The sequence below is a fragment of the Clupea harengus genome, chromosome 6 (assembly GCF_900700415.2).
Source record: "Clupea harengus chromosome 6, Ch_v2.0.2, whole genome shotgun sequence".
Taxonomy (NCBI): domain Eukaryota; kingdom Metazoa; phylum Chordata; class Actinopteri; order Clupeiformes; family Clupeidae; genus Clupea; species Clupea harengus.
Window position 1 is genome coordinate 20,161,205 of NC_045157.1, and position 18,435 is coordinate 20,179,639.

Here is an 18,435-nt window from a genome sequence, read left to right on the forward strand (position 1 = left end):
CCCAGATCTGTTTATTGTCTGTGCAGGTGATGCATATGAATTAGCCATATAGTTGTAATGCAATGGGAGAGTTTTGAAGAGGGTCATTGTGGGTATCTGAAATGTTCTTTTTGACTAGGAAGAATTGATTTACAGATATCTTTAACATACATTTATGCACATGTACTGGTATTGTGAGCATGTGGCTCATTTCTGGAAGATGGTGACATCTACAGTATCAGAATTCTTAGGGAGGGACTTGCCTTGCACCCCCACAGCCACACTGTTGAATATTTTCCAATTTCCAAAATCAGAAATAGCATTATCTGGGTTGACTGCTGCTAAAAAGATCCTAGCTCAACGCTGGAAACCACCACACACACTGACTCGATTGCATTGGCTGAACACATTTCTTGATGTAACAGTATCTGAAATGTCTGTTTCTGTTTTTGGCGCATGCGGAAAGACTATAGCAATATGGTCTGAAATATATATAAAATGATGTACCTTTTTCTAAGAATATTATTATAATTATTATTATTATATATATACTATTTTTTGTTTCACTATATGCAACCTGACATCGAATTATATATGTCCGAATTGTGAAGGGAAGGGTCAGGGAGGGAGGGAGGGAGGGAGGGACGTCACGGGGGTGTGTTATGTGTAGTGTTATGCGTTGTGTTATGTGTTATGTGTTGTGTGTTTTGTTATGTGTTGTGTGTTGTGTTATGTGTTGTGTGTTGTGTGTTTTGTTTTTGTGTTGAAAACTTGAAAAGAAAAAGAAATATTTGATAAAAAAATAAAAAAAGATATCTTAAACATATATCCAGTCTAGCTATTAAACTCCACTTATAGGCCCACCTTTTAAGGATTTAAAGGATATTAAATTTAGATTTGACTAAAGTTAATCAAAGTTAAAGATATCTTGAAATACAATTTTAAGTACGAATGTCATTGTATATATTCAATTACCATTCTGACTAGTAAGAATACAATTTTGATGAGGATAAATGCTGTGATGTATATCTAAAATGCTATTATTGATTCGGAGTGTAGTTCTATTAAACGTTAAAACGGCTTGCCATGGATATCCTATGTAACCATACCTCCATGTATGTATAGTGAGTACATTTTGTTCTTGCGCATCGTGTTCACCGTTGGCAGACACGCCCACCAGTCGGAGACATGCCGTGGGGGGACACGTGACTGACTTTGTTTTTATAAGAAACGCCCCCATTCATTATAAGTAGTGTCTTAACCAATGGTTTAACGCGAATTTGGTCATTAGAAGTACCAGGAGCCACTGTCTTTGTTTATGCTGCTATATTGGTGACTTCAAACTCATAACCACATCGATTTTCATGGCAGTTCTGTGATCAAGCTATGCGAGAACAGGCGCACAAAGTCTCTCCACAGTATAACGAAAACTCTGTAACTGCATTTTTAAGCAGTTGTGCATTCGTAGCGTTCCTGAAACTGAATCTGTACTGAATCATTGTAACCATGGTTCGGATGTTTGGACTGCTTCTGACGGCCACCGGGCCCATCAAAACAAATGCAGTGGGCAAAAATACTAGTGCAATTGCAGCGTTGAAGTATTGTGGGTCGACGGTGACGGTATGCTCTTTTACCTCTATGTCATAGTTAATCTGCATAAACAAAGAATATAAATGTAAATAGCAATGATGCAATTGTTGCAATGTTGTATTATTTATTTACTTATTGGTCTATTTAATTCATTCATTAACCATGCTTTGAATTAGCCTACTGTAAAAAACGAGTTGGTCCTCTGCAGTGTTGTTATTCAACTTTGACTTGCCCCCTTCCCCCACTTTTTCATGGACGGTTTAAGTAGCCGTGCTTTCTGTGATAACTTAATTTGACCCGACGGAAACTTGTGCAAGATTAAATATGCAATAATGTTTTGTTAACAGAATGTGGGTTTAAAGAGAAGTCTGTTGCTTGGAGGAAAACAAGTCACTGCTTTCGCCAGGTTGCTCTCCGTGAAGCCTCCAAGAGGTAGGCCAATGCCTGGTGTTAAAAGCCCACCTATCTAAACATGTGGTTTCAGACCTGAATTAAGAAATTGAAATAGCAGTTTCAGACACCAGACCTCGTTTTGCAGGTTTTGAGAAGTATTTCCCCAAGCAGAGTGAAGATTCTGGAGAGTCCCCTGGTGTCATGAAATCATGTGATGAACCCAAAAGTAAGTAGCCTGAAAGACTATTCACATGCATCTGTTTGCAAAAGTTGCATTGCCTTAAGCTGTAACAAATGCATTGACATGTCACGTCTGATTTTTAGATGTGAACTCCAATGATCCTCTTCCAAGTGAAACTAGAAGGAAAGTACATTGGGGAGGTAGTGGCAGAAAGGAAGGAGGAGGTGGACATGGAGGAGGAGACAAAGGCGGAGATGACAGCTGGTGGACCCGCATACAGAGGGTTGGTGTTGACAATCGACTGCCACGAATGCCCTGCTGCAACGCCTTTTGATTCATGTTGCAGCTTTGGCTTTGGCTTTGGCTTTGGCTTTCCCACATTTTCCATAGACCTATTGTGGTATCTAGCTGCAGTCAGAGCTTAAACCAACGACAATGTCACACCCATCTCTGTGAATGGGTTCTTGCCAGCTCAGTGTTGGTATCAACAGTTGCTGGCACTGGTTGGAATGAAATGCAGTCTCTTTGCTGTGCTGCTGCAGACATGTTAGCACTGCCCACTTGCTGTCAATGCTCACTGGTCCCCTCTCTGTTCCCTGGACAGGGCGACTTCCCGTGGGACAAGAAACATTTCCAGTACATGGCTTTTGCAGCCGCCGGAATGCTGTCAGCGTTTGTTTACTTGCACTTAAGGGAGACCGGAAGAGAGATCTCCTGGAGAGATTTTGTGAACCACTACCTCACACGAAGACTGGTGAGGACATGCAGTTTGTTTTGATTGCTTGAATCTCTAAAGATGCATTAGAGAAGAATACGTAAATAAATTAGCCAAAAATACCATTTTGGTTTAATGCAGTGTATTTTCCCATACACCAACAGTACATTGCTCTCATTATGCAATGTTGTTGCTTGAATCATCATAAGTTGTTGTGTCATACTTACTTTACAGGTTGACCGTCTTGAAGTGATTAACAAGCAGTACGTCAAAGTGATCCCAGCACCAGGAGTGCACACTTCTGATGTGGCAAGTGAATTCACTTATAAAACTAACTTCCTGCTTATCACATACCGATAACCATGGATCAGTTTGATTGTTAGCACAGGTAGGAATTGTTTTAGTAAATGTCCTCTTTTTGTGTGTGCGGACAGAGTTACCTGTGGTTCAACATAGGAAGTGTGGAGACATTCGAGCGTAACCTTGAGCTGGCACAGCAGGAGCTGGGCATGGAATCTCCTCACAAAGTGCCAGTGGTGTACAGCACGGAGAGCGATGGGTACGTTCATGTGCACACAGAGAAGGCCGCAATGCTTCTCCCGCTCTGACACTCAAAAGCATCTCCATAGCTCATTGTTTATTGTTTCAGCTGACTCTGACAGATGGCTTAGTTAGGAATAACAAATATGTAAGAAAGCTTGTTATTAAGGTGTATGTTTTGGTTTACTCCCCTCTTTCCTGTTTAGATCCTTCCTGATGAACATCCTCCCTACAGCACTTCTGATTGGATTCCTGCTCTTCACTCTGAGGCAAGGGCCAATGATGGGTGGCCGTGGGGGTGGTGGGGGCGGGGCCCGAAACAACCCCTACAGCATGAGTGAATCCAAAGCCAAGATGATGAAGGGCAACATTGACGTCAGGTTTAAGGACGTGGCTGGCTGTGAAGAGGCCAAGATTGAGATCATGGAGTTTGTGAACTTCCTGAAAAGCCCTAAACAATACCAAGACCTAGGAGCCAAAATCCCCAAGGTACCGACCTGTAGTTGCAAAGTTGACATTTCAATATTTAATCCTCGTGTGAATACTTAGGAATATGGCATCTCAGAGAAAGACTAGATTAATTGCTTGCGTTCATTAGTGTTTCTTTTTCTTGTGAGTTGGTGAAAAGTTACTAGCAGATCTAAGAGCTTGTGTCGCCTGATTTCACCGCACATAAACATGCATAGTGTTAATGTTGCTGTTTTCTCTGTCCTCCAGGGTGCTGTCTTATCAGGACCCCCAGGGACTGGGAAGACTCTACTGGCCAAAGCCATGGCTGGAGAGGCCAACGTCCCTTTCATCTCAGTCAGTGGCTCAGAGTTTCAGGAGGTGTATGTTGGAGTTGGGCCAGCTAGGGTGAGAACAGCCTTTCAGATAAGCCAGATAAGCGATTTATTTCAGTGGCTTACAACATGCGATCTGTTTCATTAACTTACCCTCTACATGCAAACACAAAGCTCGTTGTCTTGGGACACAGCGAGTGTTGGGAGGGTTGCTTTTAAAGTATAAAGTAGAATTAGAATTACATCAGCATTGTCTTACATTTTCTTAGCTGGATGAAATGGTTATGTCATACATTGAGGTTGTAAGGCCCACCAACAACAATAACAGTAAGGATAGCTTGCAGTGAGGATAGCTTGATAGATAGATAGATAGGACCATGTGCCGATGAAACGTTATTAACAGTATTTGTGTCAAAGAACCTATAACAGCAATGTTTTGTCGACTCATAAATCACTAACAAAATGAACAATTCCCAAGTAACTTATAAACTTTTAAAACATTTATCAATATTCTCAACACCAATCAGAAAGGGAGTTACATGCCTGCCATATAACTCTGTGTCAAGAACCTGGACCCATGAAAGGCCCAAAACTTGCTAGCTGGATATATTGGCCTACAGCATGATGAACTGATTTTACATTCCCAACACAAACTTGAGGTTTCCATTTAGGCTATTATAACCTGAGAATGAAAGAGAAAAGATACACCTGAACCTGAACAGCTTTTGCACAATGTAGGCTGACCTTTAACTTAACTAATCAGACTTTATTTAAAACATGGTTTGGCAGGAAATAAGGCAGTGAATGAAGAGGTTAATGACATCATTCTAATGTGATGGGTGTGCCTGCTTTCTACTGATAAACAAGGAAGGCGTTATGATATGTTTTCTGAGACAGGCCTATTCCTGTATTTTGAAATGTGGTGGAAAATAATATGCCGTTTTTGCAAGTTTCTTATTTTCAGTCCAATTGTTTTAAGTACTTTAGGACCTGTGGAGCGGTGTGAGTTTGCGAACTCTGGAAATATTTGAATTTGAGAGCAATTAGCCTACATATGACGATTTTTAAAAGTAACCCCTTCAAGAGATCAGTATAACTGTATTCCGTCCTATAAATACTGTGTATATGAGATTGATCTTAAGCCAAGAGTGTCATTTCGTTTTGCGTCCCTTCTCAGATGAGAGACATGTTCGACATGGCCAGAAAGAATGCTCCGTGCATCCTCTTCATCGACGAGATCGATGCCGTGGGCAGAAAGAGGGGCAAGGGGGAGTTTGGTGGGCAGAGCGAGCAGGAGAACACGCTGAACCAGCTGCTGGTGGAGATGGACGGTATGTGTGGATGGGGGGTTGCGGTTAAATGGAGTTTGGGCAGAGGGGGATTGTGGATTGTAAAGGCCCTTGGGTTTTTAACTGATGGAAGTTTTGCCTTGACCTGTTAGTGGGTGTACGTGTTTTAGTTGGGCATCTTTGCAGTATGAATTAGTTGATGCAGTAATCATCATAATTTTTAGTGGGTGTTATATATTAAATGTGTCATTGACATCTGTGCCAGTGTGAAGAGATTAGTTTTGCTGACTAGGTGTTGGGGATGGAGTGCAGTCAGACGCATTCTTCCCTGAAGCTGTTTTTCGAGCTTGTTGTGAAGAGTGCTTGTGGAATATCTTGATAATTAATCAGCCTGTGACCTGGCTGGATGTTCTCTGCTATTGAGTTGTTCCGGTGGAATTATTCATAAACAAATTAGACTAGGATCTTGCCAAATGCTCTGAATCATGTGAATGTTTCTCAAAAGCCTTTTTATGAGGTAATGACTGTAGCTGGTAGGGTTGTGTGGTTACACAACAGTCTCCATAGAATGCCCTTTTGATCCAGTCGCTCTGTTGTGGATTATAGTCATTATTACCTTTCATTTGCTTCAGCTTTGCTTATGTAATAGTTGCATGTAATTGTTGAATGGTCTCATTTGTTGAATAACAGGGAGTGAGATTTGTTTTGATTGGATGATCTTCATTCATCAGTCATTTTTGTTTGTTTATGACGTTAGCAATTTTGTAATTCACCTGATGTACTATTCTCATTTACATTTACATTTACATTTAGTCATTTAGCAGACGCTTTTGTCCAAAGCGACGTACAAGGGAGAGAATATTCAAGCTACGAGCAATAGAACCTGGTGTAACAATAAATAAATTCCACCAACGTGGAACTACAAATGAGAATAGTCTGGACTGCCGTGCTTGCACAGACGGCAGTGCCAAACGACGCTCACTAGAAGAGCGCAGCATCCTGGGTGTAACATTTGCCCTTACAAGAGCATTTAGGTAGGTGGGAGCAGAACCATCAAGCACTTTGTAGGCAAGCATAAGTGACTTGAACTTAATGCGAGCAGCTACAGGCAGCCAGTGGAGGTCAATGAGTAGCGGGGTGACGTGTGTATTGTATTGTTTTAAATCTCTTTCACATGAAATTATTATTCAGTGTGTAAAGGTCATTTCCAATTGAAGTTGAATCTGTACATTCTGTTAAAGTAAGATTGCTCCCGTGGGAATTTTATTTTTAATTAAATTTTTTTTACTGGATCTCCTAGGCTTCAAAAGCAGCACCAACGTGGTCGTCTTGGCAGGAACCAATCGAGTGGACGTCTTGGACCCTGCTCTGATGAGGCCTGGCCGATTCGACAGGCAGATCTACATCGGTGAGTATCCCCAACCCTGGTCTTTAGCCCGGAGATAACAACTCCTGAGTCTCCCAGCATTAGGATTACACAGAACCTCAGTGAACCTAGTCTCTGCAGTTGCCGCAAATCCACTACTTAGCCAGCTTACAATAAAGCGATGAAACAAGATTATCTGATCTGCTGCTGCATGGGGTTTGACATTTTGGGAGATTAGAGTCGGCCGTGTAGCACTGGTGACAAGGTGTGCAGGTGTTCCCCACTCATCCCCAGAACGAGTCAGAATCTGAGCCTAAGTCAGAATAGCCCAGGGGGAGCCATCTAATGCAAGAGGCAAAAGTTCATCACTTTGAGCCAAGATCCTTTCCTCCTCTGCCAACTTTAATATGTTATATATTTTAAATCTTAAATACTTTAAGACCACTGATGATTTGTGAAAAACTTCATGGGCCTTAATTTCCCTGACGGGCAGCAAGCAAAGCAGCAAGCAACGAGCCGAGTCCGCTGTGCATGAACTAAGGCTCATTTAATAATTTAGTAAAATAATTTTTCGAATGTAATACCATGAGCAAGATCCTAAGTGCAAACATGGGAGGGTCAGCGTAATGCTCCCACACACCACACAATATCTTTAGTTCATGCACGACAGACTTTGCTCAATGCATGAAATTAGGCCCCCATGTCTTTTTTCTCTTGCCAGATTTACACAAAAGGTTTGAGCCTTTTCCTATTGCTGAAAGCTATGTTTAGCTAGTATCCCCAACAGGCCAGATGCCGGGCTGACATGGAAAATGTAAAGAGCTGATTTAGCCAGTACCCTATCTATTTTTAGACCAATTATGTAACCTCCCTCCCTCCTAACATCATTCTTTTTTTCTCTCACCTCCGTCTCAAAGGTCCACCTGACATCAAAGGCAGGGCGTCTATCTTTAAGGTGCATCTGCGTCCACTGAGGCTGGACCTCAGTATAGATCCAGATGTCCTTGCCAGGAAGCTTGCTGCTTTAACCCCTGGCTTCACCGGTCAGTACTGGGGCCAGTCTTGTTAGCAGCTTAAACTACATGCATCAGGCACATGCACGTTGTGGCTCTTACTCAGGTTTTTTTTAGATGATGCATTTAACGATAGGGTTCAGTTGATACAGTTTTATTCAAGGGTGCTTACGGAATCATGACCCTGCTCATTTTTTTCTTAATTTCAAGGTGCTGACATAGCCAATGTGTGCAATGAAGCAGCACTCATTGCTGCCAGACATCTCAACAAGTCAATCAAGGCTAAGCACTTTCAACAGGCCATTGATAGAGTTGTTGGAGGTGAGTCATGTCTGGAAATGCTGTAATAAAGACGGTCATTACACGGCCCCGTTGAATGTTCTGTTCTGATTGATAAGTTGAGGTAGACCACTGTGTACCATACATTTGTTAGCTGTAGTGTTCATAGACAGAAGCTAAAATTGCAGTAAGCTAACCCATTATACCAAGGTATTTCTTCTTTTGGTGGGAAGTAGTCGTCTAAAAACTGGGGTAACATCACAAAATAACCTCCAAGGTGGTCAGATCATTGAGGAAAATAATCAGGTTGCTGTATTATGCGCTGATCATGCTGAACTTAGTTTAGCGATGTCAAAAGTGTGGTTTCCTCGCTCAAGCTTCTTGTCAGTGGCTGTGATGTTTGGCTGTAGAATGTAATGGAATATTAGCTGGAAACAGGCGGTATCAGATCCCTATCTTAAGTGTTTTTACCCATGCTCACCCTCAGGGCTGGAGAAGAAGACCCAGGTCCTTCAGCTCACTGAGAAGACAACAGTGGCCTACCATGAAGCGGGCCATGCTGTGGTGGGCTGGTTCCTGGAACATGCTGACCCCCTTCTCAAGGTTCATTCAGTTCCTGCCTCAAAATGTATAGGGAAATGAACAGGAGACTAAAGCATTACTGCTCCTTGTATGAATTGAACTCCACTAAACCCCTAACAGCTAGATGGCTGTTGATTCAAGATTGTTGTTCATGCAGTTATGTAATATGTCTTAAATGTAACATACTGCTGCCATGGAAATTACACTTCAACCTTTGGTCTTGATGTCAGTATACATCTTCTCTGTAGGCATGGTGATTAGGTCAATGACTATAACAATGCACTTGGCTGGCGGACCTAAATTCAGTCAGTCTTTCAGAGTTTTGGGTGGCAGCCTGTTAATGGATAACTTTGAGATAGTATGTATCTATGCTATATGTTGATGCTAAGAAAGGCCAGATTGTAGTTTGATGATGAATGAAGGGCAACGGCAAAGATTACTGCTTCACCTAAAGCAGCAGTCAATAGATTTGTGTTTCTTTTCCCCTTTCACCCACAGGTGTCTATCATTCCTCGAGGGAAAGGCCTGGGTTATGCGCAGTACCTGCCGAAGGAGCAGTACCTCTTCACCCGCGAGCAGCTTTTTGACAGGATGTGTATGATGCTGGGAGGTCGAGTGGCGGAGCAGACGTTCTTTGGCAGGATAACCACGGGGGCCCAGGATGACTTGAGGAAGGTCACACAGTCTGCCTATGCACAGGTGTGCCCTGCCTTCCCTCATGCGCTATCCCACATGCAACACAGCGCCCACAATACAAATGAATTGATCATATAATGGAAATGAATGTACCGTGCATATTTTGTTTCAGATTGTACAGTTTGGCATGAATGACTCCCTGGGTCAGATGTCCTATGACCTGCCCCAGCCAGGGGAGCTCATGTCTGAGAAGCCTTACAGTGAAGCCACGGCGCAGCTCATCGACCGAGAGGTGCGCCAACTTATCGACAAGGCCTTCGTAGCGACGCAGCAGCTCATCACCGCCAAACAGGATTTAGTGGAACTGGTAAGAACTGGAAAAAAGAGTGTATTGTGTCATAAGTATGCCATAAAGCAAGGCTTTTAAAAAAAGGCATTTTATGCTGTTTGTGTTTTGCATGTTGGAAAAGTAAGATACAATGTAAGGCATTAAGCTCCTCTAAGACTATGAAATGGTGACAAATGTACTTGATCCCTCTCCTGCCTCAGGTTGGTAAGCGACTTTTAGAGAATGAAGTCTTGGACAAAGGGGACATGTTGGAGCTGCTGGGGCCAAGGCCCTTCGAGGAGAAATCGTCCTACGAGGAGTTTGTGGAGGGCACAGGCACTTTTGAGGAGGACACAAGTCTTCCTGACGGCTTGAAAAACTGGAACCAGGAGAAGAATGAGTCTGAGGATCCCCCACAGCAGCTTAAAGGGGCCGTGTACTTGTAGTCTGATAGTAGGGCTTGGGGGCATAACCTGGAGCTTGGCCTTCTCCCAGCAGGATCAGTGGAGAGCTGTGGGGATACTGGACACACTGTACATACTGTACGGGTGCAGTGGGGTAAGAGGCTTTGGTTTCAAAGCTGACCTGCTTCCCTAGATGGACAGTTCAATTCCACTGACCTGGAATGTGCAGTCTTCTGAACGTTATGTTCAGCTGTTTTTTTTAAGGTGCTGGATTATGCGCGTTGCAAGGCGATACTGGACACATTTGATTTCAAGGTGGCAGCAGAGGACTTCACCGTAAGGAAAAAAAGGAGAAGGTTACGTGATGCCATGTAGGCCTAGATTTTTAAACAGCTGATAAAGTTTACAAATGTTTCTTTAAAGCCAAAATTGTATAGGCTAATGTTGAGGTTTTGCTCAACCGTTGCCGTCAGGTTGGCTGGGTCATTTGTGTTCAGAAAATAGTCGAACTGATTTGAGGTTGTTCTTTTGTCAACCTAGGTGTACATTATATTGGCGTTCGTAACATAGACTGTTATGGAAACGTGACCAGTAAGTTTCAAATTTGTCCGGTAAAATAAGTTATTTCCGTACACCGGATCGGAAACCCTGGTTTGTGTGTGTGTGTGTGTGTGTGTGTATGTGTGCGTGCGTGCGTGCGTGCCTCTGTATGTGTCTAATTTGTGGACGTGGATTTGTGGTGCTGAAACCAAGATGTACATTTCAATTAAAATATGGTGCCTTTTATTAAATATAACAGAAGTTTATTCATGTGGTTTCTGATTTCCAACATTTTGCATTCCAGCTGGAAAGAGTTTTTGTCCATGCTGTTACTCCAAGTGAAGTCAGTTTTTTTTGTCTGTGAATAAAAAAAGTAATTTGTACTTTTGATAGTGTTTGGCAAGATTTGTCATGTGTACCAGTAAAAATGAAGTGATCAACATTGTCATTGCTTTGTGTGTTTTTAACTGCAGAATAATCAGGATGGAGCAAACAAGTCTTCTTTTTCACTTCCACTGAGGCCATGTTTGCTGAATGTCTGTCGCTAAAGTGAGATTAGCCATGTTACACTAGGGTACTTCTTGAAGCAATTACATAATAATTATATTGCCCCTGTCAGAGGCTTTTAAGAGCTTTCTCAGTGTATTACCCAATGTCTTACTGTAACAATATGATGCTAAGTGGTTGGGTGATGCATGCTGTGAAGGATTAACTTTCAAGCCATTTGAGTCAAGCAGCCTAGCATCTCTACAAACAGGTGTGGCAAAACAAACAAACAAACAAAAAATGGCCGACATGCTGATTTAAAATATATCCCCTCTTAATGCAGTTTGGATGTTGACTTTTTCCATGACAATCCCTCAATGATGTCTTTCAAAATGTGAAACCAACGCTTGACAGTCTGTCCGACGTGCAAATGTAGCTCTATATTTAGATGTTTGATAAAACAAATGTGTTCTGTACAGCTCTGTATAGTCATAACAGCTGCCGGTATTAAATGCAGGGATGGATTAATGAACGGGCCTACCGGGCCCAGGCCCAGGGGCCCATGAGCTCAGGGGGCCCCTAGGCCAGAGCCTCTGCGTGAAGTCGCTGTTATGTATCTCTTATTTGTGGTTGAAAAAGGTGTATTTTATTCACTTGCTAATGGCTTTAATTGAGTGTACCTGTGTTGTGTTAGAAAAAGCTAGATTAATGCGACAGTGATCAAGCCTAACTTTTTGGGACTGCTCAGGATACCTTATGCTATATATCCCCTCAAAATGGCAAAACTGTCTCTGTCATGGTTTTCATCATTTTTAGGGGGAATCGTCAGTAGCAATCTATAACAAAATTATACTCTATGCTTATCTTACATACACTATAGAAACTATTAAAAAACGATTAAATTAAATTAATAATTTCTTATTTTCTTTGTTATTTTTGTCATATACAGATATGCAATGATGATTGCTGGGTAATATGTATCTTGTCTAATGTCAAGTCTCTATTTGATCATGTGATGAGACGATACTATATAGCTAGTTTAGGCGCAGAATCTGAAAGTCAAGACCTACAAGCAGGCACAGTAGGCTACACCTGCCGGACGACGCCTTTCAAACATAAAAGTGGTGATGCATGATTTGATTTTTCAGTGGACAGGATAGCCAGCCCATTCAGCCTCTCCTGCCCCATGCTGCCCCTCAGGTAGGTCTTAATCCGTTTCAAGTTGGAAAAGAATCACTCGGCTGTTGCCCTGTCACATGTAATGTCAGAAACAATAGCAGGGCAGTGCACACCTCACCGAAGGTGGATGTTACAGAGTAAACTTTGACCTGTTTACTTTCCCAATACAATAGCCAAAGTATCTAATTCGACCGTAAAATCCAACACATTGGGTTGTGTTTGTGTGTGCGTGTGCGTGCGTGCGTGTTTTGCGGGCGCACAATTTTTTTTTTTTAATCCGTCCATGATTAAATGTCTGTATGTTAGACGTTTTACAATCAAAGTGTTTATTGTTTTTTCATTTGAGAAACACACAACATACACCTCACATTTAACATCACATTCCCATTCTACACTATACACACACTACACAACAATCAGGGCAATAAACAGAGAGAAAAAAGAAATACACAATTGAAATAAATAAAATTAAAATAAAAAGGGGGGTGCTAGTTAAGATTGAATAATACTTGAAAATAGTTAATTATGGAGCACTAGTCAGTTCAAATGTAATAAAATGTAGGAAATGAGACCAGACCTGGTAGAATTTACCCCTACCATCATTCAATCTTGCAATAAGATCTTCAAAGGAGGCTGTGTCTGTCATTAGCTTCAGCCAGTCTGTAAAACTAGGCCTTATTTGGCTCTTCCAGTGTCTAAGGACAATTCTTACTGCAGTGATAAACCCAGCTAGTGCCAGGGCAGACTCTGCCTTAGACACTTCTGGTGGTAGAAGGGACCTATCTCCAAGCAGACACAGTTGTGGAGACTCTGGTAATGCTGTTGTTAACCACTCTCCAATAGTTTTAATGATTTGTCTCCAAAAAGGAAAAACTAGAGGGCAATCCCATAAAAGATGGAGGTAGGAACCTGTAGCTTTCAAACATTTCCAACATATATTGTCTTTCATTAATCCCATTCTATGAAGCTTAACTGGTGTATAATAGTATCTGTGGATAACCTTATAGTGTGTAAATTTACTAATTGAATCCCTCACAGGCCATCCTGCATTGAAAACCACCTTTTCCCATGCCTTACCCTCAATGTTTGAGTTCAAGTCCCTCTCCCAGATTTGCCTTAAGGAATCACAGTGACCATACATACTATCTGCCATGATCTTATAAAAAGCAGAGGCAGTACGAACAGGCTCCGGCTCCCTAAAATAACAGAGCAGCTTATTTGTGTCTTCATCAAGTGAGACCTTCAGACTTGTTACGCAGCTCCTCAGTTGTAAATACCTCCAGAAATCTGCTTTATCCCTTAAATTGAATTTTAGTTTGAGTTCCTCAAATGACTGGAACAGGCCATCAGCATACAAGTCGCTTAACCTATTAATGTTTTGGTTCAGCCAGGTGGTCCAAACAAAAGGTTTCTTCCCTACTTTAATTGAGGGATTATTCCAAATAGATGAATACATTTGCTTATACTGGGATATGTGCAGTTGCTTATGTACTTTTGCCCATGTCTCCCTGGAGTACTGCAGTATTGGGTTTGGGTGCCTATTTTTCTTAAGACCTTGTGACAGAGACTCAATTGGTTCAAATGGAGACACCAGCTCCCTCTCTATATCCAACCATCCCAGACTTGAATGCTCACCACACCAGTGTTTAGCCAATTTAGACACCTCAAAAGCTGTTCTGTATAATTCAACATTAGGTAAAGCCAACCCTCCCTTGTTTCTTGTAGTATACAACTTCTCAAGCTTCATACGGGGCTTCTTGCCATTCCACAGAAATTCTCTAATTATTTGGTTGTACTGTTTAAAGAAAGAGTCTGGAACAGTTAGTGGCACCATCATTGATATGTAATTCACCTGAGAAGCAACCATCATCTTAATGGTGTTTACTTTCCCCCATAAGCTAAGGTTGATCAGTTTCCACTTATCCAGGTTATCCTTTATGCGCTGAAGCAATGGGTTAAAATTAGCCTGTACCATGTCATTAATAGTTGGAGTAAGCCGAATCCCAAGATATTGCATACCGGAATCTATCCACTTGAACTGAAGTGCATTATTAATTGTTGGAAGACAAGTTCTAGATACTGGCATTACTTCAGACTTATGCCAATTAATCTTGTAGCCTGATATTTCCGAGAAGGTTTCCATAATTTCCAAGAGCCTGGGAGCTGAGGAGACAGGATCTACAGACAGCCAAAGGATGTCATCAGCATAAAGGAACAGCTTATGCTCCCTTCCTCCTGCTTTTATTGCATGTATGCTTGTATCTGATCTGATTGCCATTGCTAGTGGCTCAAGAAATAAAATAAATAATAGTGGAGAGAGGGGGTCTCCCTGTTTTGCACCCCTAGATATGTTGAAAAAAGATGACACCACTCCGTTAGTCAGCACTGATGCCTTTGGTTCTGCATAAATCAACTGAATCCATTTAATGAATCCCAGTCCAAACCCAAAGTTCTCTAGAACATGAATCAGAAACCGCCACTCCACCCTGTCGAAGGCCTTCTCTGCGTCTAAAGAGAAGGCAGCAACAGGTTTGTCAGCTTCTCTATTTTGCCACATAAGGTGGAGTAGACGTCTCAAATTGTCAGAGGATGACCTGCCCTTCACAAAACCCACCTGATCTGCATGTATAATACAAGGAACAATCTTTTCAAGTCGTATAGCCAGAACTTTAGTGAGAATTTTATAGTCTACATTAGCCAGACTAATGGGCCGGTAGCTAGCTGGATCTAGAGAATCCTTACCCTTCTTAAGGATGACAGAAATTACTGATTCATTAAGTGTGTTAGGCAGCTGACCAATTGATAATGACTCTGAGTATACTTTTGTCAAGATAGGTGCTAAGATATCAATGTACAGCTTGTAATACTCAACAGGGAACCCATCGTTCCCTGAAGCCCTACCTGACTGCATTGACTGGATGGCTTTCCTAACCTCCTCCTCTCTAATTGGAGCTTCCAAAAGCTGCACTTGTTCTGTTGAAAGATTCGGGAACTGGATCTTGGAAAACCATTTTTTCAATTTTTCTGAGTCAAAAACTGTATCTGATGTGTAAAGATTTTTATAAAAATCCATAAACACCCGGTTAATTTCTTTAGCTGAGGTAACTATATTTCCATTGCTTCCTTTAATTCCTGGAATGGCACTAGCAGTGTGTTGCTTTTTCAATTGTCTTGCCAGCAGTTTGCCAGCCCTCTCTCCGCTTTCGTAGAAGCTGGCCTTAAGCCTGAACATGGCATACTCAGCCTTCTTGCTGTATATAAAATTTAGGCTGTACTTCAGCTCACACACCTGTTTAAGCAAGTCTTCACTATAGTTTTCTGACAGTTCTCTCTCTTTTTGTTTTATCTTACCTTCCAGCCTACTGATCGTCTCCCTATCTTGTTTCTTCCTTTTTGATGCTTCGGCAATAATTATGCCTCTTATACATGCCTTTGAAGCCTCCCATACTGTGCCTATTTTTGAAGTAGAACCAATGTTAATCTGAAAGAAGTTTGTAAGTTCTTCTGAGAGTTTCTGTTTAAACACAGTGTTTTGTAAGAGAGACACATTGAGTCTCCACCTGTTACTCTTGACTTTTTCAACACAAATAGATACACACAGCTCCACTGTTGCATGGTCAGTTAGTGCTATGACACCTATTGTGCTATCTATTACTGACTCAATAAGATCTTTAGAAATTACAAAATAATCAATTCTACTGTGTGACTTATGATTATGTGAATAAAAGGTGTACTCCCTTTTATTAGGATTCATCAATCTCCAGATGTCAACCAAACCAATATCCTCCTGGAGTTGACCCAATGCTACTCGACCCTTAGATGGTGCATGGTAGTACTTAGATCTATCTAATACAGGGTCTGGGGTCTGATTAAAGTCCCCTCCAAGTATTGTACATCCATCTTCAAATGTCCCAAGAAGTCTATTGATTTTGTGAAAAAAATCAGGATCATCCTCATTAGGTGCGTAGATATTACATATGTTAATTTTCTTTCCATTAATTATGGTTTCAATACAGACAACCCTACCTTCTTCATCTTTATGCTCCTTTAGTAAAACCAACTTCAGTTTCTTATGCACTAGTATTGCGACACCTCTTTTCTTACTGTCAAATGAGCTATGAAATACATGGCCCACCCAGCCCTTTCTGAGCTTCATTGCCTCTGAATTTCTCATATGAGTCTCCTGTAAGAGCACCACATCCGCCTGCCTTGATTTAAGATAAAGCAGACACTTTTTCAATTTAGTAGGATTCTGTGTCCCATTTACATTCCAATTAATTACTCTTATATGACTGTTATTATTATCCTGTGCATTCATAGACATCATGCTCCATCATGGCATACTACCACCATCCACCAGTAAGGACAAAAAGGGGGGAAAGAAAAACAAAGAGAGAATGATAATACATATTCAAAAATAACATAAAATGCCCATACACTAACAAATACAAACACCTGCACAATCAAACATGAACGAACGCTTGAACCTAGGGTTAATAACACCAACACCCCATCTCTGCCCACAATCCCCCACAAAACCTGTCCCTCAAGCTTCATGGGGGAAACCCCTCCCTTGATCTGGTCCATGAGGCGCTTATCCAATGGTTACCATTCAATCCCCCTAATCCCAATACACTATTTAAGCCCTATATTAACATACGTGGTCCATATATGTAAAGCAAAACCAGATAGCTTGTTGAATAATTACAAATGATAACAGCACTACATTTTTAAAATATTTTGAAAGTGGATTGTTTTAGGTAGAAGAAAGTAAAACTGAAAAAAATAACCTGTTGGTTCCCAAACCAATATTTTCAACACAACGAACATCTAGCACTGATGCAGTAGCCCTAATAGGCTACTAAAGGACTTGTCCTATGTAGAATAGACTATGCTAGGTTTGCATTAATAAAAGAAGCCTACCCACAGTCACTTAGAGCCTTCCGTCTCCTTGTTCAGAAATTGTAGTGCTTTCTTGTGGTCTTCAAAAGTAATTTTCTTCCCCTTCCAAGTGAAGAAAAGTTTTGCTAGGTAGGCGAGCGTAAATCGAATGTCCATCTCGTGAAGTTTCTTCCGAACGTCCGTAAATGTCCTCCTCTTCTCAGCTACAGCTTTCGTTGCGTCAGGAAAGAATGAAATCTTGGACCTTTTCCATTCCAGCGCTGTCTTGTATTTCCCTTTAGCAGCAGCCATCACTCGATCCCTCTCCAATACAGAATGGAATCTCATAACGACCGGCCGCGGAGGGGAATCCTCATCTCTGGAAGCTGGCCCTGGTCGATAAACTCGCTGTAGCTCATTGTCAGCTAGCTTCACTCCAAGAACGTCACCTATCAGCTGACAAGCTAGCTCCCTCAAATTTTCGCCCTCACTTTCCTTTAATCCAACCAGCCGCAAATTCAGTTGTCTTTCCCTGTTTTCTGCATTTTGCATGGCTCTGTCCAACTCTTCACAATGCTTTGCTCTTTTCTGCAATTCAGTGGCCAGCCTGGTATTTTCAGTTTCCAAGTCCATAATTCGACCGTCTGTCTTCTCCAGTCTTTCAAATATGGTTGTAACGTCCACGCTAGTTTTAGCTTGCGTTCTCTTAACTTGGGAAACATCCTCTTGTAACTCTTTAAGTATCCCACTAACCTGAGCCATCTCATGCATTGTTTTCTCCAGTGTTGCCTGAAGTCCGGCTAGGGCATCTATTGTAGGGCTGGTAACACCGGCTGAGTTGGATCCTGCCTTCGGTGTAGTTCCACTAGCCATGCTAGCGTAGTGTACTCCTTGCTTAGCTGTTCTACTCTTCGATGTAAATGCCATGAGGGGAGGAAAAACTGAATAGTCACGCCTAATCACTCGTATTTGGTACTTTCTATACTTTACAAATCGTTTCAACATCAATTCTGGGCTTAAACTTTCGAATTGGCATGAAAATTAGGGGATTTTGCTGGAGGAAAGTTTTAGGCAGCCATCACCCTCGGCGGTCCCACGTGACTCCCCCATGTTAGACGTTTTAATTTAGAGATGTACAACACCAGTGCTCCCAAGGTCTCTATAGTGTCTTTCCTATCTCTAGAGTGCTAAGTGCCACTATATAGGTCCGTGGAATCCCCTCCTGCTGAGTCTCTGTTGCTCCCTGAAAGCTGAAACTTATAACCCCTGTCT

General features: G+C 41.7%; 1 protein-coding gene across 1 annotated transcript; it reads left to right on the forward strand.

Annotated features, from left to right (window-relative positions):
• Positions 1–1,245: 1,245 nt before the first annotated feature.
• LOC105906452 (AFG3-like protein 1) lies at positions 1,246–11,057 on the forward strand. Its single transcript, XM_012834605.3, has 17 exons — positions 1,246–1,599; positions 1,917–2,001; positions 2,108–2,188; positions 2,287–2,426; positions 2,748–2,897; positions 3,093–3,167; positions 3,293–3,417; positions 3,605–3,887; positions 4,116–4,253; positions 5,358–5,511; positions 6,770–6,877; positions 7,753–7,878; positions 8,059–8,169; positions 8,615–8,730; positions 9,208–9,408; positions 9,518–9,712; positions 9,895–11,057. Exons 1-17 carry the CDS (start codon positions 1,486–1,488, stop codon positions 10,117–10,119), a joined length of 2,427 nt encoding a protein of 808 aa, XP_012690059.1. The 5' UTR covers positions 1,246–1,485; the 3' UTR covers positions 10,120–11,057.
• Positions 11,058–18,435: the final 7,378 nt, after the last annotated feature.

Excerpts from the sequence above, each read along its gene's own strand:
- LOC105906452 (XM_012834605.3), top strand. The coding sequence starts at position 1,486 with ATGGTTCGGATGTTTGGACTGCTTCTGACGGCCACCGGGCCCATCAAA. Across the intron at positions 2,898-3,092 it reads ACTACCTCACACGAAGACTG|GTTGACCGTCTTGAAGTGAT; the intron begins GTGAGGACATGC and ends CTTACTTTACAG. Across the intron at positions 4,254-5,357 it reads TTGGAGTTGGGCCAGCTAGG|ATGAGAGACATGTTCGACAT; the intron begins GTGAGAACAGCC and ends GTCCCTTCTCAG.